At 37.7% G+C, this 25,465-nt stretch overlaps 1 protein-coding gene across 13 annotated transcripts in view; it reads right to left on the reverse strand.

Moving 5' to 3' along the window:
• The window catches only part of EBF1 (EBF transcription factor 1), a 408,048-nt gene that overhangs the window by 62,708 nt on the left and 319,875 nt on the right, over positions 1-25,465 (reverse strand). For all 13 annotated transcript variants that reach the window (XM_030927380.1, XM_010372552.2, XM_030927378.1 and 10 more), the window contains exon 10: positions 19,631-19,757. In XM_030927380.1, the coding sequence (XP_030783240.1) occupies positions 19,631-19,757 (127 nt within the window). The remainder of the gene's footprint in view (positions 1-19,630; positions 19,758-25,465) is intronic.

Below are 25,465 nucleotides of genomic sequence, written 5' to 3' on the forward strand. Positions count from 1 at the left end.
AGATTGAGAACTACTTGAAGTCTTTAATAATAACTACCATTTTTTGAGTTCTTCATATGTACCATTTATAATGTGCCAAGTACTTTACTTGTATTATTTCAATCGTCACAACAAACTAGTGAAGAAGATATGCTTATTTATTTTCTCCATTATTGAGGTAAGAAAATAGAGGTTTATGTGATAATGTAATGTGTCTATGGCCAGAGGGCAAGGTCTTGACTCTTGATCCATTCATTGCTCAACATCTACTGGGTACTGCTGAATACAAAGCTCTGGGCTGATGAGAGAGGACTCATACACATAAGAAAATCACAGTGACGGTCACAAGTTTGTATTTCAATAATCGACCTGTCTCAAATTAAAGGAAGCACACAACAGAGAAGGATTACAATAGACTAGCTAGGATATGACATTTATCTTCATGAATTTGAGACTACACTATGAAACAACCAGCAGAATGGCCAACAGTTAATTTTTGACAATCTGCCCACAAGGGAAAAACTAGTATTTTAGAACAATTCAAATGCACCTGCCCTTTATAAAACATCAATGATTTTTTAAAAAGAAAAAAACATATGAACCATTAGAAAAGTAATCTTAATGTTCTTTTTAATTCAGCCACTACAGAAGCTAAGTAATCATTGTTGCGATTAATTGCTTTCTTGTTGCTTGCCACTTTCTTTTCATTATGAGAAATTAAAAGACAGAAGCAAATTATACAATATATATTTATTCAAACTGAGATAACTTGACATCATTTATTATATTTGTACTTCCCAAACATTGCATGGTTATTCTTTTAAAACTAAAATTCCTCTAGCTCCAAACTGACTTAGCATACTCCCTGCAGTGATACACTTGATAATCATGACTCAAAAATGTGGAGCTAGAGAAGGCTGAGATAATATGTTGTCACTCCCATATTTATCACCACATTTCCTGAATCATCCAGCTTCATAATGATGATTTCTTTTCATTCTTTGCACTGTTTGGCAACTACATGTTTTGTGAATACCTAAAACGTTTATAAATATTCTCTTCCCTTGGAACCAATAAATCTTGAAAATTAAAAGACAAAGTTAAAATGACTTGTGCACTTCACCAACGTCTCCACTAAATGTACCATACATCTCACAATTTCAATATTCACAGTTTAAGACTCAGTGATGACTTTCAATCTTACTATGTGGATAAAGAAGGAGGGGTGAGCTTTGCAGTTTATTGAAAGCTGCTTTGGGAGTTAGTCTTGATAGTTAGATGTCTTATTCTTTCTGCTTCTCCATCCTTCCCCCTCTATTCACCTTTATTGACACCAGGCATAAGCCTCTTGTTCCATGGAACTATTTTTTTTTTCTTTTAGAGTCAGAAATGGAGAGACAGATATTACAGAAACAACAATTTCAAGGATCTGCTACAATGACATGAATCAATGCTTATTGAAATTTCAGGAAGCTTGATCTGCTGAGAACATAGTCAGCTGGTACAGCTCATATTTCTAGATAATGATCGCAGAGTGGCTGGGGGATGGGATAGGGAGAGTGAATCTTCTGGGCAAATGATAGCATAGCATAAGCACTGGGGAAAGTCCACAGATGCTTGGAAATAAAAACAAGTGTACCCAGGTGATGCTGTGAGGTCTTACAGTGCTATCCATTTGTATACTGTACAAATTCTAAGGTACACATGGCTGTCTAAAGAAGTCCTCTAGCTCCTTTCATTGCACTGTACCAGATCATCCTCCCTATTTCTTTCTTAACACTTTTGCCAATCTGATTATTATCTTCTCTGCCTCTTGTGTATTGCCTTCCTTCTCTCACTGGAATATAGGTGTTTTGGGGACAAGAACCTCACCTTTCTGGGTCACAGAACATAGAAAATGCCTGGAACATAATAGCTATGCAAAATGTTTTAAATTGGAATTTGAGTATTATTGCACCCTCCCCTCAAAAAAAAAAAAAAAGTGAGAGCAAAATATTCGTGTTTCTTCAGTACTACTTGCAAGATCAGCTTAAAGTCTGAAAAGAACCTAGAATTCTTCGGGAATGAAATAGTCTGCCGTTTTAAGGCCTCACTGTGATGATAGTACATTGCCAAGTAGATTTGTTCTTTAAGACTTTAGAAATTATGGGTGAATTAATAAATTCACAGTTATCACAAATCAGAAATTCATGACTTATGAACTTGAATTTCAAAGTTTGAGGCCAAATTTATTTAAATATTTCTCTCAGGAACCATCATAGTCCTGCCGAGTCCAAAAATTGTCTTAAAATGTAAAACAATGCCGCATTAAAGCAAACGCCAACATTTTCCATGGCCCAACGTGGCATAAATGTATTGTTTTCAATTTAGTGACTTAACAAGAAATACAACAGCCAAGACAGGAATTCCTTCCAAACACGAGAACCCATTATATAAGATGAAGATCTGTTCAGCCCCTAAATGAACCACACAACATAGGAATTGTCATTAGCTACTGTAAGGCAATGAAGAACTTATAAAACCAGAGCCAATATGTTATTAAGACCAGGCACGGTGGCTTTAAGGCAATATAGATTTCTGAGCTATTTATTTATTTATTATTATTATTGCAGGTCCCACTCTCCCAGCCGCAACTATTCCAACTCTGCAGGACCCATGTAACAAGGCGATAGTATCTAAGAAATAATGAGCGAAGGAATGCTGTTCTTTCTTTCAGAGCAATCTCAGGTGCGATCTTATACCGTAAAGGACTGGATCAATACTCCCAGCAGCAAGCCGCTCGATACCCCCTGAATTATTGCTTCATTTTTCTTCTTATTATAGATGAGTTGTGTTATTATTTTCCTCAAATCGATATTTTACAACCTTTTTTATCCGTTTCTCCATAAATTTTGTGATTACTTTAAACTGGGAATTCCGGTACACTAAATAAGATGCAGTATCTGAAAGGGACAGAATGTACTGACATGTTTTTTGTTTTTGCTTTTGTTTTACTCTTTTAGACACAATGCCTTGTTTAAAGCACGTCATAATCAATAGCCAAAGAAAAGTTTAACATAACCCTGTGCTTGCAAAATAAAAGTGCAAATCCTTTAAAATAGCAACAGCCCAAACAGCACAAAGCTGAAAAACACAAAAGGAGGCAGGATTGATCAGCACTTTGCATCTGAAATTTCATTCCTAATGCTTTTTCTCCCCTCAGTTAAAGGGCCAATGCAATTCCCTTAAATTGTTTCTCACAAAGGAGATAACTCTATGCACCTTGGAGAGATTTAATTGGCTTCTATAGCTGTCTCCTGCTAAGTGTTTAAAACATCAGCAAATCAAATCATGTAAACTCATATCCTGTTCTGCTGTCGGTTTGCTCCAAGCTTGATTATTTAGATGTTAACATTAGCAGCGCCTACACTCAACGAAAGAGATCAGGAATATACTCTCTCCCTGAGTTCCGGGATGACTTGAGTTAATTCTACGCTTCCTATGAAATAATGTGTGTTATTTGGCAGAGAATGCTCAGTGGTAACTAAATAATCATTACAGTGCAGCCAGTGGTAATTACATGGTAATTCACATTAACTTCATAATAAGCACTGTATTTTTCACTATATCCATCTGAGAATGAGGCAGAATCATAGTCTTTCATTTCTTTTTAATGCCACCCAAAATAAAAATAAAGTAAAATCATTTTAAGGGCAGGAGGACAAGGAATATAATCCTGGTGAGTTAAGCTAGAGATTTCATTAAAGAAATACTTAAATCCATTAAGTCTAATTAGACATGACATCCCAGGATTCACAAACAGTAGTTCTAATAAACTCATTAAAATTTTTTGGTGATTTCTTCAGAAAATGGGAGAATATTATATTATAGGCTGTTTTATTACATTAAGGTTTTATAATTTTATATGGGCTCTTCTCTTTTTATGTAAAAGCCTATGGAACTTTATAAGAATAGTTCTACTTAAATCAATGAGTCTTAAACAACAATGTGCTTCTTGTAACATGTATTTAATAATGCAATAAACTATTCTAAGTAGTACAGAATAAAATGGGGAGCACTTGATTCTGATTGGCTGAAAGATAGCAGGATATAGGGGCTCAATTCCTCATAGCACTGCAGTGCACAATTTACACCCCAATCTCCATTTACATACATATTATTTAATTTGGGCAATTAGGAAGTCCTGAAAGCACTTTCCTATTACCACCTGGATCCTTAGAAGGATTCACACCATAAATGCATCATATATAAATGTATAAAGCAGCCTTCTGAGAAGAAAGCAGTGGGAACAACTTTAATTGAATACTTATATTAGAGATTAAATTAGGTCTGTTTTTAAATGAGCTACCCTTAATTAGCTGCAGTTGGAAAATGGGAATAGATATCATTTAGTTTTTACTCTACTCATTACCTGTAGCATCAATGGACAACTGGTCCTTTTTGGCTTTTCACCAATAATTGAGTGCCTTTTTAGGAAGGCCTGAAAACAAAATCTTTTATTTGAATCCCAACACAAGCCCCAAATAAGGTTTAGAGCAGAAATCCCTTATGTAATACAATCTTGATTTTTTTTTTTATGAATTGGGATATGCCACAGATACATTGAATGATACCCTCCTCACCTCTAACTGCAGTACAAGCCTAACAACACTTTCTGGACTCATTCATTGTCAGCCAGTCAACCTGCCTATCGGGCATCAAACAGTAACCAACACACTTCACTGAGCCAGGCACACAACACAGATCTCTTCTCAGGCAGGTTTTAATCTTATCCCTGATGACCATCATCTTCCAAGTATTTCTCTCTCATTGGCCCTTGATGGTTTGCTTCTAAACCCACTAAGCAGAAGATCACCAAATAAAGGCTTTTACATCTTATCTCCTCAAGGACCACCAAGGGACTGAGGCACAAAGGAGGGTCCACAGACATTTTGTGGCCAAGAGGGAATTTCACCAAAAGTCTCCACTGGGCATTAGATTACAAAAGTGCAGCAGGGACAGTATATTTGGGTGGACCCCACTAAGTCCTTCCCCAAACGGACCCAGGGAATATGATCCACCAGTTCCAATGAGGTCTTCCAACAATGTGCTGGTGTCCGACATGCCCTGCTCTTACGCTGGGCTCCCACAAAAAGATGAGATAAAGGACATGCCCTTAAATTGCATAACTCCACTTCACCCAAGGTGAAAATGGCACTTGGCTTTTCTGCGGGGCTTTGATTTACTCAGAGATCAAGAAAAGCCCCTTCCTTTTTGTCAACAGACAGAAAAGCATGTAAACAGATCAGAATAATGATGTCCATGACACCCTTTATGTAAACATATCACATATTGGAAGGCCCAAGGAATTAAGCATCTATACCACCTCACCCTTTCCTTGAGAGTTTAATCAAAGATTCATGAACTTAGAGAATTTAAGAGAGTTTATCAAATGACCATGGTGATGTTTGCTGATTTTCATATACATTCAAATATTTTATGTCTTTATATATTTGCATACTTGGGAATTATTCACAAAATAATTAGTAAATCCATTTATATGTGATCTGCTCTGGTTTTGTAAGCAAATTCATCCCGTGTTGGTTTGGGAAAGACCCTTCCCTTATCTAGGCCTCAGTTACTTCCTCTACAAAACGTTAGGATTGGTCCACGCTATCTCTGAGGACCTTTCCATTTCTAAAACTCAGAATTACAGGGCAATGTTCTCTTGGATACTATTTTGATAAGATCCACCATTAATCAGGCACTTACTATATGCCATACACTCTACTAAGCTTTTTATATGCATGACCTTATCAAATCCTCACAGCAGTCCTGTGATATATTCTCATTCTCATTTTGCAGATGAGAAAACGGAGTCTCAGAATGGTTAAGAAACTAGCAAGAATTTGGGCCAGGATTCAAATTGGGATCTGTCATGATTCTAGAGATCTACAGTCATACAGTTTCTTTATAACTAGTTGAGTCTAAGGAAAATATACGTAGTGTGGACACAAGCTCTTGGCTGATAGGTGGAAGAAAAGGAATCTGGTGTAAATATCTACCACTAACTGAGGGACTTTAGCCAAGTCTCTAAAACTCTTTAAGCCTTGTTTTCACCATCTATAAACACATCAACAACTTGGACAACTAGATTATCTTGAAGACTCACATCCCATATATTTATGGTCACATTTGTCAATCATTCCTTCACACATTTTTTATGCATTGATTTGACTAATATTTATTGTGTCTCACTCTGTGCTGGGCATTGTGAATACACTGGTTGAGAAAGACAAGGAACCGCCTTCAGGAAGCGTATATTCTAGTGAGAGACACAGGCTACACACAATGAAGGAAATAAATAATTCAGATTGTATCAGCTGGTAATAGTGCTGTCAATAAAATAAAAGAACTACATGTACTCAAAGTGTCGATGCTGAGGAGGTAGCTTGGGGTTCTAGAAGCCCCCAGTCTTATTAGTGAATTATGTTCATAGAAAACTAAAAAGTGGAGTAAAACTGGGGTAAGTCCATTTAGTAGGTATAAAAATCTAAGATACTGAAAGGTGTAATCAACTACCTGGAGGAATACAGATCTGATATCAGACCCATCACTAGATGGCTTAAATGACCATAAATGAACCACTTCACTTCTTTCTACACCTCATTTTTACACCTGAAAATGGGGCTAAAAATACCTGTCTTTCCTCATAAAGAATAAAAAAGAACTGATGAATGAGAAAGGCTTGGTCAACTATAAAAATGCATTTAAGTAAATTTACTTGTTTCTACAAACATTAAGATGAAGAAGAGACACATAGTGTCAGTAGTCAGGCCTGTACTTTGACCCCCAATATAGAACATTCCAGTAAGTGACAAATTTTTGCTTTGATGCTAGTAATTTTATCAAGGAAACTTTCTAAACCTTTAGATAACCCTCCTATGTCTTCTGAACTAACGAGTGCAAATGTTTCATTTTTCTAGTCTTAAAAATGTAGAGAATTATAAGCTTGCTGAAAACAGATTATTCAGAGACACTCCTTCATCTAAACCTCCCTACGAGCTCAAAGAGTCATCCTAGCCTCATTGACTATTTTATTTTTATTTATTTATTTATTTATTTATTTATTTATTTATTTATTTTTGAGGCGGAGTCTCGCTCTGTCGCCCGGACTGGAGTGCAGTGGCCAGATCTCAGCTCACTGCAAGCTCCGCCTCCCGGGTTTATGCCATTCTCCTGCCTCAGCCTCCAAGTAGCTGCGACTACAGGCGCCCGCCACCTCGCCCGGCTAGTTTTTTGTATTTTTTAGTAGAGACGGGGTTTCACCATGTTAGCCAGGATGGTCTCGATCTCCTGACCTCGTGATCCGCCCGTCTCGGCCTCCCAAAGTGCTGGGATTACAGGCTTGAGCCACCGCGCCCGGCCGACTATTTTAAAAATCAATTAAAACTAAAAGGAAATGATGAACGTGTGTAGAATGGGAAGGCCATATTCTGTGCAGATACTTAAATGTGAATATATTTTTGGCATTAAACAAAGATCTAAATTAACTCCATATTGACTGGGAGTTGGTGCTTCCTGCAGCTAACCACCGAGGTTGATCCCAGGTGGCTCTGCCTAGCAAGTGAGGCCTTCCACCCGTGATGTAAAGAAGTTAACCACAGTTGATGTTAACAGGAAAAAGATGAACAATTACATGTGCCAGGTCAAACAGCAGTGGGTATGAGGGGAAGTCTGCTCTTCTGTTGTTGTTTCTGCTCCTGATTTAGGGAGTGCCAGTTTCTGTCTACCTCTCACCATTGAGAGATACTGCAGGAAACCTCAGGTCTGATATTAATGGGATGGTTTCCACCTGCACTTTCAGTACCTTGAATAATATAAGGTCCACGTAAAAGGGTGAGCATACTTTACTCAAGTCAAAAATACTATGTGGTACAGATAATTCAACTCACACCAAGGATTGCACAGGGCTGAGGACCCAGCAACAGGAAAGAAATATCAACATGCTGAACTACATATGGGCAGATCCCCTGCCCTCCAAAAAAGTTCTCTCATTAAATATTTGAGTATTTTAAAATCTCTCCTTTGGCAAGATGCTTTCTCAATTATGTTACTTTAAATTGGTGGGGGCATGAAATAATCATCATCAATGGCAGTTTAGTAATGCTTACAGAGGTGCAGGAGTCAGTCAAGACAAAAAGGAGTAGAAAGTTAATATAAATTTAGTAGCTTTTTAAGGAGACTGACCTCTCATCATTATAAATATTCCTCAAAACAAGCCTTTTAAATATTGGTTTTTAAAATATTGCTAATGGTTACAGCTTAGAAAAAAAATTCCAGTGAAAGCACCATGCATAGATTTAAAAAGAGGTGTATCACAAATAACTTAGAAGAGACTATAATGGGAGAAAAATGGCTCTGACTTTGATTTAAAAAAAAAAAAAGGGAAAAAAGATTAGAAAAAGTTTAATTAATGGTGGAAACCCAAAATGCAGAAGTTATATCTGTAAATGTTATAAATTATGTGATAGTAGATATGTACAAGTAACAAAACTTATATGTGAAATACTGTAAGTAGACATTTGATAATGTATTGTTATCTATAAATATGTATATGGTTAACTTGCCCTGGAAGCTCAAAACTTCACTAGAAAAAAGGGAGAACACCTTATATTTAGAATCACATTATATTCTGGCATAAATGATGTTAAAAATTCTTAAAAAAGAAAAGATATGGCTGTCCAATGATAGACGAATGAGGAAGAAAATTATGGTGCAGCCATCAGATGGACTATTATACACCCACTAAAATGCATTCAGGGAGAATTTGAACTAACAGAGGAAATGTTTAGTGTATAATATAAACAACAAAGCAGGATGCAAAACTATATAAACCTATTTTGACTCACTGATAAAAATGTAGGAGTATTATTTAGTACCTTCTTTGAATACCCTTGAATACTTCCAATTAGTTTATTGGCTTTGAAAACCAAACCATGTTATATCATACTAAAAAGATTAGAGGTTCAAAACTTTACAGTGTTGCCTTACATTGGCAAGAATACATATACAGCTCAGTCCCTACCTTTATTGTTAATAGCTTTCCAATCCCTTACCAGAAATTTATAGTTGAGAAATGGCAACACATCTTAAAGATTAAAGCCATGTGACAAATAGTTCATGTCCTTTAATAACCAAATCTCATGCCTTAGATTGTGAGAGCTTATCTGCCTCTTCCTTCTATATGGTTTCTATATTAGAAGTAAGTACTCAAAAACATTAACAGTGATTATCCCTGAGGGATAGAATAATGGATAATCATTATTTCATACCTTTTTGTATTTTAAAAATCTTCCATATAAGTATGCATTATGTTCACAATTATATAATTTGGTTAAAATATTTAAGGCTCCAGTTCCTGTTAGAACTCAATGTGTCCTAGAAATAACCCCCCCCCTCTCCCATCACCAGCAACCTAATTTCAAGGAATCAGGTAATTCCATACATTAACAAAGTAAAGCAGCATGCCAGGAGGCTTACTCAGCGCAGGCTCTGGTACCCTTCACCAGGGTCCAAGTCCTGGCTCCTCCACTTACTAAATAACCCAGGAAGTCACTTCACCTGAGATTTTTGGTCTTAAAAATAGGCTAATAATAGAGCTTGTCTTAACAGATTCTCAGGGGTGGCGCAGGGGGTGGGGGTGGGGGATTCCTTTACATTTAGCAATTGCAGAGAACAAGAAGACTGAGAGAAAAGATAGAGTTCGTGTGAAAAAAAAAGGTGTGGAATAGGAGAGAACAACAGGAGAAAAGTCAACAAATGTCAAAAGCCCACTGAAGTGGAAAACCAGAAGAGCGGGGAGAGAAAGGAGGAACTCAAAGCTCTAGCAGGAAATGCTGCTAGCCTACAGAGGATCAGAGAGGGACTTACATTTACCTACTTTTTGTTACAATTTTGGATTTGATTACGTTTCAGATATCATTAGGGTTTTAGATGAGTTCCATTCTAACTTATAAAAAGCACAGCACGTGGTGGGTCCCAGGAACCGGGGCAGCGTGATTATGGAATCCACTTACCTTGGAGGTTGTTCAGCTCGAAAACAGAAGCAGTGCCACACTATATGGCTAAATGCTTTTGGGAGTTGGTCCCAAGCTCTCAGGACATCGGCTCCTTGGAGCAACACACGCCCACTCAGTTGGGGATGGCTGATAAATTTCAGATCCTGACCCCAGATAATCCATGTGTAGGACTTATTGACCCTGTGCTGTGGGTTTTTCAGAAAGAAAAAGAGAGGAGAACCCAAATTCCAGGTGGCTATGCTTTAATATGAAGATAATGATATATCTCATTACAAGGTTCTGCTGGGGCATAAGAGGATTATCAATGACTAAAAGTTGTTTTAAATTCATAACTCCCTGATATTTATGTATTCTCAAATGAAAAAAATATGATGTAAGATGTAACTCTATTATGGTAATAAGTCAGATATATGCATAGGAGAAATACCGCAAAATATATATCATTAAACAATATTAATAACTCATGTTTATTGAGATTTTATGTTAGAAGAAACTGATAGGAAGGTAGGCAATTTCAATAATATTTTAATTATGTTTTATTGGTGCTTCCTAAATGATCTGAAATCAATATGTATAACTTTGCAATAAAGACTGAAAAACAAGAGTGAATGCCCTAGTGGGGTCCACGTCTCTCAGTTAACTTTAACAATGAACAGGACTGGCATCCACATCACTGCAAACACAGATAAGAAAAACGAATAATCCTCCGTCAAACATTTGGAATACATCTTAGGAAAAGAGGAAAAGAAATTTAGAGTTCCGCTTCCTCCTCCTATTCCACAATATTAGAGAAAGTTTCAAGATAGATATATAGTCAAAAGCTGAAGGGTTAATTTATCATGATGCTCGGTTTAAAAAAAAAAAAAAAAAAAAAAAAAAAAAAAAAAAGCTTGAATACTTCCAAGTAGTTTATTGGCTTTGAAAACCAAATCATGTTATATCAGACTAAAAAGATTAGAGGTTCAAAACTTTACAATGTTGCATTACATTGGCAAGAATACATATACAGCTCAGTTCCTACCTTTATTGTTAATAGCTTTCTAATCCCTTACCAGAAATTTATAGTTGAGAAATGGCAACACATCTTAAAGATTAAAGCCATGTGACAAATAGTTCATGTTCCTTAATAACCAAATCTCATGCATTAGATTGGGCGAGCTTATCTGCCTCTTCCTACTATACGGTTTCATTGGTAGGAAATACTTTATATCCCTATTACATGAATGATGAATGGCACCGTTGGTTATGGTCTGTTATTTGCTTGGCTGTAGTCAATATGTTTTCTTTGGACAGGGATTTCTGTGATTTATCTCTCTCCTGGCCTTATCACTTATTAACTCTGGGTAGACAGGAAAAAGCCAAGGTTGTATATAAGGCCTCGTGGCTATTTAGACCTCTAATGTCAGTGAAAATATCCCTTTTAATGATCCTGTTATACTAGCTACTCAAGTCCTGATTACACTCCACTCCAAATAGGAAATAAAGGTCATATTTTTTGGAAAGTATATACGTAAAATATGCAAAATATGCTTCCTTCAGACCAGCTTTATTCTTTGCAGAAACAGCTCTCATTTTATAGCTGTCATAGAAGTACAATGGTTACTTTCAGTGACTTTTGTTGTTGTTATTGTTCCCATTATGGCACCAACAGTATTTAACTGTACAAATGCCAGCAGATTCAGAATCACCGATCACATCAGCATACATCTCATCAGGAAAAATCATATTTTGTGGGGAAATAAAAAAAAAAAAAAAAGAAGCTTGAGACCTACCCTTTGTATCACAAAAGCGAAAAGAATAAACACTCCCTCTGCCTTGAATTCTTTTCTTTGTGTGTAAATGGTTCATTTGGAGTAATATTTAAGACATGTGGACAGGAGCAGCCTGTGAATTTTTCTTTCTTGTTGGGTCTATTCCAATTAGGACACTGCTAAGGCAGAGCTGTTAGTCAAGTATTCATTACCCAGCCCTCTTTCGGCTGAATCCTAAGTGAAAACAATCTGACAAAAAAGAAAACACATTCTTGCCTTCCTTTCTCCAATTCTTCCTGAGTTTGCTGAGGCTTGTCTTTATAACAATTAACATATGTATAGAATATTACAATGTACAAAATATTGTCATGGCCATTTTTTCACTGATACTCACAAGATCCTTGGGATGCACAGAAAATGATGGCCCTACCATTAAGTTGAGGAAGACGAAAATCTAGCAGCTTTAACCCCTCTGTCTCCCTCATCCCTACATCTAACCCATCTCAAAGTCCTTTCCATTTTTCCTCTTAAATTCCTCTTGATTCCTCTCACTCTGTTCCATCTCCACTGATTGCCACCCAAATCAAAGTCACCAAACCTCTTTCCCAGACTACTGCAATTACCTCCTAAGAGGTCTTCCAAGATACATTCTGGTCTCCTATGCTTCTTGAGGCCAGAGTTAGTTTGTTCCCAAAATGTAAACCTGGTCACATCCACCTGTCGTTTCAGACACTTCAAAACTGTCCATTGTTCTTAAGGTAACAACCAAACTCCTCCCCATGGCTCATAAGGTTTTACATACACATGTCCCGCCTACTTCTCGCAGCCTTCTCTCTCACAGTTCTCCTCCTCCCTCTTGATTTGTCAGCCTCATGGCAATTCTTTTTTTTTTTTTTTGATACGGAGTCTCGCTCTGTCGCCCGGGCTGGAGTGCAGTGGCCGGATCTCGGCTCACTGCAAGCTCCGCCTCCCAGGTTTACGCCATTCTCCTGCCTCAGCCTCCCGAGTAGCTGGGACTACAGGCGCCCGCCACCACGCCCGGCTAGTTTTTTTTTTTTTTGTATTTTTTAGTAGAGACGGGGTTTCACCGTGTTAGCCAGGATGGTCTCGATCTCCTGACCTGCAATGCTTACAGTCTTCCAAGGTACCATGTTTCCTCCCATCTAGGGCCTTCTCATTTGCACTCTCTGCTGGAAGGCTCATTCCCCAACCCCATGCTACCCCCACCCTTCACTGATTGTTGGATTAGCTCGTTGTCATCCTTCAAACTTTAGCTCATGCAATTTTTCCTGTAGAGAAATATCTCTAACTGACTGGTCAGGGCTCCTTTATTATGTGCTGATCAAAAGTACTATTTCTGTCTTTCTGGACACGTACCAGGTTTGAAATAATAAACTTATGAACATCCATTTTCCTCTTAGTCTTTAAAATAAAGAAAACAGGGATTGTGTCTGGTTTTGCTCAACACTGTTTTAAGACTTGGCCTAGAACTGCTTTAGAACATTGCCTAGGATAGGACAGGCAATCCACAAACATTTGTGAGGTGAATGAATGAAGTAACAAAAGGATGTGGTAAAATCAGAACAGAACACAGGTATTTTTATTCCTATTCTTAATGCCTAGAAAGAAACAATGTATTTAAACATAATCAAAGCTGGCACATACATAACATCAAACTCTAATGACTAGTTTTTTGGATTTTCAAAAAAATATATACCCACTATCTGCTTTTCTCACTTACTTTTGGGGAGCACTCATACTGGACCAGGTACTCTCAGGATTGCATTACATACATTAACCCTTTTACTCCTTAGATGAAGGTACTATTAAAATAGCTCCATTTTACAGATAAGAAAATGAAAAGTATTTACAAGCCAAATCTCATTTTTTCATTTAAACAAACTATCTTCTATGAATGTAAAACTTCAAGTAGAAAGGGATAGATTCTTAATTAACAGCTCTTATTTACATTCCATATTATCCAGAGCACAAAAATCAGTGAAGACCCATTGATCCTGGGCAATATGTCAATCAATTATTAGCACCTATTGCAAGTAAAATGCTGAGCCAAATTGTTTCAACATAGTATATAAAATAAGATTGAGGAAGAGTTTCTCTTTCTTCATGAAGCTTGTGGACTTTTTATGATTTGTCTATGAACAGAACAAGAGAGCTAAGGACAAAAGGAAGTGAATGATGAATGGGATGGTTTTAGCACATGGGGCAAAAGAGATTCAAGGACAGAGACTCTCCCAGTCAATCAAGATGAGTTACAGGGAGCACCAAAGTCAGTTCTGGAGCGTAAGCAACTTGTCCTAGGTCTCATAGCTAGTGAGTAGCAAAGCTGGGATACAACGCAAGACTCATTGCTGTCAGCCCAGGGCTCAGTACACTATACCAAGGTGGTCTGAGAACACTTTAGAGAGGTAAGAGTTTGAACTGGATCCTTCAGGTGAATCACCATATCCAAAGTAGCTAAAGTGAGCTGGAGGCACAGCGAGGAAACTGGTTTGACTGGAGCATCATAAGCCCTAGCCCCAGAGCACAGTGAGCCAAACATCGGGACTTGGGCTACATCTTACATACAGTGAGCAAAGAGGGAAGGTTTCTCCGCAGGGTAATGACATGAAAGTGGCTTTTCAGAAGTGTACTGTAACAAAGAATTTATGTAAGAAAAGGCTAGATTGCAGGAGATCCATTAGGTACAAACTCCCCACTTCTTCCCTAAAACTGATGACTTTGTTCAAGCCCAAAGTGGCAGCCTTCATTTTGTGGAGGAGGTTTCCAAGAATGAGAAACAGCTTTCTGGTGAAAACTCTGGAAACTGTAGTTGAAGCTGATTATAACCTAAATACTTTTGAAGAGAGTTGGTGATAGGCTGTACTCCTGTTGCTAGGACCTCCAGAGGAGGGGCTGAGATAGAAATAATAGAACAAGCATGTGTCGTTCTAGAAAAACGTTAACACCAGAGAACTCATTAGCTGTGTGATGCATTCCTGCGAAAATATTTGTTTTAAGCAAATTATTACATTTACACTTATGCATTTCTTTTTCTTGCTACTTTGTTTACAGTTTGCTCCTTTTATTTGGGGTTGATGGGTGTTGTTTCTTTAAACTGATGTCTATAGTTGTGTTACTAAAAATCCCAAAAGATATTTCTTAGATTTCTAGGAAGAGGACAAGGATGATAAACAATCCATGGAAAACAGTTATTCCTGGTAGGGGCTCAGAAACGAAGGAATGAATCATAGTGGGCACCATTTATTAATGGAAACTACTAGTATCTAGCCTCATGCTAAATACAGTTCCGTGATCCTAAAACTTTACATATGTTTCCCTGATCCTAAAAACAACCCCAGTAAGGTAATATTATTATTTCCTTATAAAGATAAGGTGACTGTGGTTTAGAGGCATCATATGATGTCCCAAGGATAACCTCTCTAGTAAATGGTAGATCTGAGAATTCAATCTATATCCATCATCTTGAACCTAAGCACTCAATCAGTACGCGAGGTACTATCCCCTTAGGAATGAGGGAGGAAAGGATAAGGGGAGAAAAGAAAAGAGAGAAGAAGGAGAAAGGGAGATAGGAGAGATTGGAGAGCAACAAGAAAATAAGAGGGATAGGGAGAAAGAAACAGAAAACTTAAAAGTCATAGTAAAAGCTGTCAAGTTCCACAGAGCATATGCAGACAAAATAGCCCCTCCTATGTGCAAAGCAATGTGTTATGCATTGGCAAGGGATGTGGAGTTATTTTGGGTATAAGGTACAAACAGGAAGTATTTCCACGAAGAATTCTCATTTTGAAGTTAGTTCACAGGCTAATACACAGGAATGTGGGTTAGTCCTTCCATAGGAACAGGAAATTGGGTGGAAAATGTTTAGAATTCGAAAAGTTAGTGGTAGAAAAGATCTGATAAGTGACCTAACCAGACATCTGAGTTGTTAGATGATCATTCATCAGGGTTTTCACCAACTTTTAGGGGGTCAGGTGGTGTACAGCTCTTAGGGTACCCCTAGGCTGCTCAAACCTTGCCCTGGTGGCCCATTCTTCCAGTCATATATTCCCCGAGATACAGAGACCTCTTTTACGGAAAAATAACTAGAATGAAAGCAAAACATGCATTTGAAATTGGCCACTTCTCATCAGGAAAACCAACTACAAAACTTTGAGGAAGCAGCTAAAGGTGCGTAAGAGTCTTTTATTAGCTTCCAAGACTACTCAGGGCTTAGCAGGAGAGATCACGATTCTAAAAGATCCAAGTCACTTAAAGACATAACAACTTCAAGAAAACAAGCTGTGAGAATAATAAAGGCATTAGGGAGAGCCCTTACATGGCAGTGAGGTTATAGTGGATTTAATTCCCACTGGACTGACTGACCAGAAACGATGATAGTGCTTTGAAATCAATCCTGTGATTAGATAGCATTTGTATTTCCTTCTCTTAGAAAATATTTATTGAAAATTAAAGTCAGCCTTGCCCTACATTTGCATAAGAATAACTGGACACAATAAAGTAAGATCTAGAAAGTGCTAGTGAGCTTTTCTGCTTCTAATCCAGTCAGGATTCACTTTCCAGAGTCTGTGACTCTGACTGGACAAACACAGGGGCATGGCACACTAGCAGCTGTGGATTCCTCATGCGTCTCTGGTCTGAAGGACCAATGAGGGAGAGATGTATGCTTGCTTACCATCCTTACAAGTGGAGTCAGCTTGCAGGCAATCTGTGCTTCGTCAGATTCTTCCCTCCCCAAAAGGTCTGCCTTTATTAGTATAGATTAGGCCATGCTGTTCCTGCCTTTTTTCTTCTTTTTAATGTTATCAACTTTTAGAGACATTCACATCTACAAATGCCAACTCTCTCTTGCATACTTTAAAAACAGCAATAAGGCCTTAGTTTGGGGTGTTACTCTTCAGCTCAATAATATTTTTCAAGGGAAAAATTCCAAGTGATATTTCACTAAGAAATAAGAGGGTTAGCTCACCCAATCCAGAAAACCAAGTCTCACATCTTGAAATACTATGGATGTTAAAGAAAATGAAGTGTGAACTTCTGTGGGTGGACAAAGGAGGGGTGCTGTACATTTACAATGATCCGAGCAGTTGTTTGGATACAAAGAACAGAGAGGTTTTATGAGCCATCTCTATACCCTTACTAGTAAGTGGTGACAGTAGAGGTAAACTGAGTGAATCACAGAGGCCAGTAGCCCCAGCCATGAACAAGTAACGCATGGTGGAGGCATTTAATGCTAATGATCAAAAGGTCCGTGCATAGGTCACCAATGAACACAGATTCCCTTTCGTTAGAAATGATGTGATGTCATAATAACTGTTAACAGCCAAGTAACTATACCAGAGGGGAAAGCGTTGTGCCAATTTCTTCAGATTTTTATTTTTCCAATATGGGGAGAGGTTAGAACTCTCTCCTAGAATACTTTAAAAAAAAAAAAAGGTTTCTTATCTGGTGCCCACAGTTTGAGGCCAGATCACCAGAAGCATTTTTTCATACCTTAAATTTCTCACAGATGTACACACGTGCATATGCACCAACTTATTGCTCTTATCCTTAACTACTTTTCTAGACTTGAAAATCCGACACTTTTATCTTAATTTCAGTGTGATACAGATGTTCTAAGATGTGATTTCTTAAATTGATGGCAATTTTTTTTTATTGTTTTAAAAAACTCCAAATATTGATGGATCCCTAGCTCTTTTCTTTTGAGAACTTAAGTAATTTAATGAGGTTTTTTTTTTTTTTTTTTTTTTTTTTTTTTTTTTTTTTTTTTTTTTCTAACTTTTATGGCCAGGTGGCTCTAGGGGATATTTTGTTGAAGACTGATTAAAAATAATTTCTTCTAAATGAGACCTGACCACAAAATGGAACCATTAATGGGCAGGGACGTTGTCACCAAAGCGGAAACCATGCCTGATTGCCTCCTGTACCTCCCACCACACAAGCATTTTCTTCTTTTTCTTCTCCTTTTCTTGTTCTTAATAGCTGAGTAAATAAGCAGCCAGCGAGGCCTAATGTTTTCGGCCAAAAACAGAGTCCAAACTTCTCAGAGAAAACATTTGGCCTCTGTGGTTTTGAAATATGTTCCAGAACACCGAGTTCAGTGGGGAACTTTGTGAAAAACTCCCATCCATTGGAATGATGCTGGGGAATGTTACAGTATCAGGAGTTTCAATTGGTCCTTTTCCTGCAGCCCCATAATGAGACTTGTAAAACACACACACACACGCGCGCGCACACACACACACACACTGCTATGTGGAAGTTCTCATGGGAAAAATGAATGGCAAGAAATCCTAGCTTTAAAAGAAACAGCTAATCTGCTAGTTTGATTGTTCTTCAAAACTTATGCTGAACCAATGAGCCTAATTAAAAACACTTGGCCTACTTCTATAACGCATCATAGCTTTCTCTATGCTTCGTTTGTATACACCACAAAACTCCAGATAGACTATTATTTTTTCAAGTGCTCACTAACAAAGTGCTGACTTTGTTGGGATGGCTGAGCTAATTTCTTGAACTCAGTGTGAAACCTTAGCTAAACAAAATTGCGGTAATTTTCCTTAATTTGTAAAAGTGATTGGAGTGCAAACAAAATTTTCCTCTTGGGTCAATCCTATAATTTTCAATTAACTAAAACTAATCGTCAGGCAGGCACCAAACCTGCATTTTGTTTAAAGGGCTGGGAGGCATTTCCAAGGGTCAGGATACATTAATTGTTTTTATAATTTCAAGGGAGAGAGAGAAAGAGAGAGAGAGAGAGAAACTGGGTGACTAAGAAGTACGTTTGGTTTTACTCCTAATATTGAAATACAAGGGAAAGATGCTCTGAAGTAAAATGTCACAGAAAAATAAAAGTCATCCATTTAATTGTATTGTTATAATTACGATTTGTTAACTGTTATCCCGTCACTGCTCTGTTATCTCTTTGTGTAAAAGCAACTTCCGCTCTGTACTTAGTCTGGCCTTGTGGTCTTTTACTGAATGGAAAAGGAAACCTGGGACCAGTTCGTGGAGACAGTTACCACTATCCAAGGATAACTGACACTAAGCAGAGGACCCAGAACCGCACTGCACCTGTGGTTCTTTGACCAGCAGCATCAGCCTCACCTGGGAGCTCTTAAGAACCACAGGATCTCAGGTTCTGCCTAGACCTACTGTAGCAGAATGTGAATTGTAAAATATCCCTGGGTGTCTGGTTTGCACTTCACAATCTAGGGATCTTTCAGCCTTTATACTTGATATAATTCCACAGAGATGCTGCCTGGTTCTCTCTGTCTGATGGGAGGGAATTCACATTCACTCTGAAACCCCAGCTTCTTGCCGCAAGGCGGATCCATGTGCCAAGGCTGTTTTGGGAGGATAAAAATGCAGCATACTTGGAAAGAAGGCACCAACCCAGAATTAAACATGAAAACTATTGTATGTAATACAAATGCGGTGAACAGCCTAGAGGAAAGACGTACTGTTCCTGAAAGCACAACCCTACTCCATAAAGCAAACAAACCCTAACAAGGTGGCTTAACATCCAGAAACTCAGGATTATCTACACCTCTTTTCCCCTTCTCTTATTTTTCATGTGGCATCTTTAGGTATCCAACCAGTTATTTCAACAGATCCTGCCATTCAGCATGGACACCTAGATGAATTCTTAATACAATAATAAAAGCACCATGTTTGCTCATACATATGGTAAAATGAAGAAAGAAAGCAGACTTTAACTAGATTTTAAAATAAAATATATGCTTTTATACATAGAAGACAAGGGGAAAGACCCCATAAGCCCAAGGCAGTTCTGTGCTCACCATCTGCAGTGGTTCTTACCTGTGTAAATGAATCTGCCTGGTGTTCCTTTGCAGAACTGCTTAGATTTGTAGGACAGTGTGACTTCCACAACACCAGGGATGTGCCGAGGAGGGGTCTGCACACGGATGGCATGAGGAGTGATCAACTGGAGGAGACATTTGGGGGGGAAATTGTCATTTCAATATTTAAAACTTCACAGTCTTCCTAACAGCTCTCCATAAACAAAGCTTTAAAACACATAATTAACCTGTCTATGTTTAAATCCAATCTTGATGGAACCTGCGTGAAAGACACTGACAACAATATTTACAAATACTCTGAGTACAGCCATAACGACATTATCTGGGTTTTCCTACATGGCAGGCCCTCTGCTTCCTAGTTTGAACAGGGAACCTGGCCTAATGAAATGATTTATCTGCTACAGGATATCCTTTGGAAAATCTCTGAAGCAGACCAAATCAGAGCCGAGCTTTGCTATGCCTCTCCAGAAGTTGATAGGCCTGGTGTTTGAACTGAGCCCGTCAACATGTGGAAAACACAGAAGTAGGGAAACAGTAGGCCAAGGCACTCTGATTAGCTGCAGTGTGCACGTATGGAGTACCCCTGAAGACCATTTGGTATATTAACTACCAGAGGCACAATCAAAGAGCTTAACAGGAGAAAGGAAAGAATCTGCCTCCCTGGAATAGCTTATGGATCTGGCAGAACTAAGGACTCTCCATAAAAGGGAAAGGGAAAGGGAAGGCTGGGGAGGCTGCGGAATGATCACTGGTCCATTATGCAATGCCACGTGCACAATGAGAAAGTTCATTTCTGAACTCTGTTGGCAATCAGATTACACTGTGAAGCAGAATTTATTTTTTATTACTCTTATCTTTGTTTACATAACTAAAATGTTATTAATGGCCATAAAACTGGCATTATCTGCTTCTTTGAAAAATCCAGCCCTGGTATTTGACTGGTTGACCTCTGATGGTGCTGGATTCTACATGTTCTCTTTCTATGGGATTCTGCAGTTGTCCTCTTTGACTCCTTTCAGATGCAGTTAGCTCAACATTTGTGGTACTGAGTCCTCTGCATACAGTGGATAATTTATACAGTATACATGAGTTTAAACTAACATGCTTGTGCTGTTCTCTCATGTGGATAACTTAGAAAGGGCTCCTTATTTCAATGTGCAAACCAGTCCCAGTTCAAGTGTTTTTCCCAGAGAATCACAGATAACACCATGAGAGGCTGGATACAGCCCATGGGTCCCCCAACTGGATAAACTGTTCTAATACCAAGTCCTAGCGAAAATAATTTGAGAAAATTGTTACTGCTAAAGCCCACAAGTAATTTATATCAAATGTTGCTTTCTGAAACAAAGAAAAAGTCATATCTGCATAAAACCATTTTAACTTAGCAATTACAAATGCCTTATCCTCTTCCATAGAATACATGGAACCTTGGCTTATTTGCTGAAGATGCACAAAAGATATTTCAGTAAGACCATGCTTATGTGGAACCCCTGAAGACTGAGTTCATCTCCATGGCTTAGTGTTTTCAAAGGCTAAGGTTTTACCCAGCAAAACACACAAAAAGGTTTCTTAAAATTTTGTTCTACACAGGAACAGAAAACCAAATACTGCATGTTCTCACTTATAAGTAGGAGCTAAGTGGGAGGTACTCATGGACATAAACATAGCAACTACAGACACTGGGGACTCCTAGAGTGGGGAAGGAAGGAAAGGAACAAAGATTGAAAAACTATCTGTACATTGCTAACTACCTGGATGACAGGGTTATTAGTATCCCAAACCTCAACATCAATATACCCACATTACAAACCTGCGCTTGTACCCCCTAAATCTAAAATAAATGTTAAAATTGTTTAAAAAGTTCTATTCATATTGTTAATTCTTCCAAAATGCATTGTATGCTTTTTAAAATAAGCAAAGTGTGTATAATTTAACTTACCCTTGGTAAATCAAGATCATCATTTAGAATACCCTATATTATATCTTGCTGTAATATAAAAAAGCCCTAAATGACTGTTGAGGCATGAAGAGCTATTTATCCCTGTACTAAATCGCTCCAGGTTTCTAAGATTTTAAAATTATTTCTCTGTTATTCTGCTTCTTTGTCTTTTTTTTCCCTGTTGTTCTTAGCACCTTCTCATTTGCTCGTGTAATCTATAAGCATAGAGATCAGGAAATGGAGTTTAATAATATAGAGACAATAAGATAAGAAAGAGGCTCTGAAGGGCAGTGAAAGATGATCTTCCCCAAATCAAGAGCATGTTAATTGTTGAGACACTGTTACTGCAATGTTGGGAACTAACACTTGTTGAGTACCCAGGAGGTATCCACCACATTGCTGGATATTTTACATACAAACACTAATGGGTCAGAACAATGACTGTATTTTTATCCTTTTTTTTCAGGTGAGAAAACAGAATCTTAAAATTAAGTTGCTTGCATAAGCAACTTTACCCTTGTCACAGCAAGTTACAGCAAAAGGCAACACTGATGCAGTTCAAAAAAGTCACGGGACAAACACTTCCTTTGTAATCATAGAGAAAAAATTGTTCATATGGAAACCTTTTAAAGGTAGTAACAAACTCAGTTTTTTTCTGATCCAAGGACTGTGTGTGTGTTTTCTGTACCCATGCTGTCTCCATTTTTCATTTATTGCCTGGTTCTTTGCCATGCTTTTGGTAAAGGATGATCCATGTTGTTATATTTCAAATAGAAGGTATGCTTCTAATTTTAACATGTACTTGGGATATAGAGTACCATTAACTCACAATAATACTGATAAGAACTTTCAGCCAGTTAACACTTCACCTGCACTCCTTGTTCTCAGGGGAAATAAATTTTAAAAGATGGAAAGATATTAGTAAATAGATGGATGAAGATTCTTTTTAAGTATAGGGACTTAATATGTATGAGTTGCTATACCAAGGAACAAAATTCATGGGCTTTATAAATTGATTAGATACGACTGCAATGAAACTACAGACTGAGAGTGAGGCTTTAGCATAAAGCATTAGGCTCAGGAAATGCAAACAAATTTTCATTTACAATTTCATTTTCAATTTTAATTAATTGCCCTAACTAAAGCAGAAATTCCTTCTAAACAACAATCCTTCACAGATGAAGTAGAATCTGAATCATAATTAGAGAATAAATTTGTTGATGTTTTCCTAGCTGTGCATAGTATTAGTCTGGGAAGAATCTCTAGCACTGACACATGATATTGATGCTTATGGAGAAAAAACATTTTAGCTAACTTTGATCAATTTGAAAGCACTGGCTTATTTACTAATCACTCAAAGAACTGTAGAATTTATTGCTGGAAGAAATGTTAGTGATAGTTTAAAGCTAATCTTCTTATTTTGACAGCTAAGGACACAAAAATCTAGAAACGTCTGGGGGCTCTGAAAATTGACCCAACATCCTAGAGGAAGGACAGGGTCTAGATCTAGGGTGTAGAACTCAGGACCCACGAATCACAAAATACGCTTCACACATTATTCCAGCCTGGTTGAACCAAGGCAGCCACTCAAAGCAACAGAAGGAGGGAGGGCTAGTCTAAGTTTTTCGAACATTTATCACTGGACTATCACTTTCTTAGTTTTGTCATATCTACATACCACCTATACAATCACATACTTAATATTTTAAAAAGTGATTATCTTTTTATTTAAAAAACTTACTTTAAAAGAAAACTTTATGTCATTACCATAATTGGAAAACTGGTATCAACTGCAAAATAAGAAGGTATTGTAGCTAGTAATCTTGAAGTTCATATGATATAAATTCTAGCTAGATATTGTTGACAACCTGAAGAAATTTATTGAAAAGGGTGATTAGCTAGTGTTAAATGTTAAAGACTTCTTTGCCCTGAGACTTTATCCCTTTAATAAAAATCAGAATTATGGAATAAAACAAAAATTAAAAGAGAAACAAAAGGAATGATTAAAAGAGAAACCAAAAGGAGACTAACTTTCTCACAGTGTGATTCATTTCTATTTCATGTCTGTGTCAAATCTAAAATTGTCTCCTGTGCTACCAAGGTTCCATGCCCCATTACTTTGGTAAATACTGTTCTAAGTGATTAGAGAACAGATTTCATTCTTTGACGTAATTTCCTTAAATTATAAGTCAAACAATTTGGGCTAGAAATAAATATTCTTCTGAAACTCTGTAGCATCTGACACTACACTCTTTCACTTTTTGGAACTCTCCATTTTCTTATGTGACAATAATCATAAGACGTAAGACTTGCAAAGTGTCTGATGGTTTACCAAAGCACTTTCATGTTCACTAATTTTTAAAACTCATGTTTGTGGTTTATGTATTTCAGATGAGAAAAGTTGATGGTCAGGCAAGTTAATGGAAATTATTTGAAACACTAGGATGAAAACCAGTTTCTTATACCTGTAAAGAAGTATTTTCCAGAGATCTTCTCTTATTCATTGATTCCTGGTTATTTTGATTTTCTTCATTTGCTCCACTTTTCTGTCAACTTGTTAATTGTAGAAAGTTCACAAGTTTTGTCCTTTCTTCCCCTCTATTTGCCTAGCACTTCTTGATTTCACTCATTAGCTCAACCACCTCAGCTAAACTGATTTCCAAATCTACACCTGTAGACTTGATCTCTTTGGCCAAGCATCAAACTTTTATTAGCAACAGAGTAACAGAATTTCCCCCAAATAAGTCTTCTTGCCATCTCAATCTCAACATGACCCAAGCTAAATTTATCATCTTACTACCTCTAAATAAATATTTCCTGTTCTTGTGTCTCCTGTCTCAGTTAAAGGAATGTTAGCCTTTGAATTACTCAAAACAGAAAACTTGAAGTTATCATTATTTCTTTTTCTTCCTTTATTTTTCTTAAGTCATATTGATTCTGCCCCTAACTGGGCCCCAATGGCTCTTCTGTGCTGCTTCTCTTTCTCCTGTTCAGGCTGTCACTCTTTCTTACACTATTACATAGTAGGAAAAATTGCCTTCTAAATGGTCTCCCTCTACCTCTACTTTTTCCATCATAATTATTTTCTTCAAATACAATCTCATCATATTATGCCCTGCCTCAAACCAAACTCTCATCTGCCCCCTTTGCCTACTACATAGTTCAAACTCCTTGACAGAATAATATTAAGGGTTCACCAAGGCTTGATGGCCAATTTTCCTTCCTAGGCACACTTCCCACTTTGCTTTACCACATTCTGGAGTAAAAGGCATGTGGATACATGAAAACACCATTCCCTTGCCCAACAGTTTTGCTTTATTCATGCCATTCTTTCCTAAATATTCTTCTACTGACATTCTACTTGTTCTTGAAGACCCTAGTCATATGCTCCCTCTTCCAGTAAGTTTTACCTGATCCTAAGGGTCAAAGTTGCCTGCATTTTTGAGGAATTTATACTATTATGATATTGATACTATAATGCTTAGCAGCCTATTTTGCTTTGTGCCATAAATACTGTCCTATACATCTTTCTCTCATAAGATATTACCTGAGATCAGGAACACAGTCTAATTCACATTTGTAACCTCTAAAGTAGTTAACTTGGCCTGGTGTGCTGGCTCACATCTGCAATCTCAACACTTTGGGAGGCTGAAGCAGGAGGATCACTTGAGCCCAAGAATTTGAGACCAGCCTGAGAAACAAAGGGAGACCACGCATCTACAAAAAAAACTTTTTAATTAACCAGGCATGGTGGCATGTGCCTCTAGTTCCATCTACTTGGGAGGCTGAAGTGGGAGAGGGAGAATTTCTTGAGCCCAGGAAGTCAAGGTTGCAGTGAGTTGTGATTGCACCACTGCTGTCCAGCTTGGGCAACAGAGCAAGACTGTCTCAGAA

This window comes from Rhinopithecus roxellana, chromosome 3, assembly GCF_007565055.1.
Source record: "Rhinopithecus roxellana isolate Shanxi Qingling chromosome 3, ASM756505v1, whole genome shotgun sequence".
Taxonomy (NCBI): domain Eukaryota; kingdom Metazoa; phylum Chordata; class Mammalia; order Primates; family Cercopithecidae; genus Rhinopithecus; species Rhinopithecus roxellana.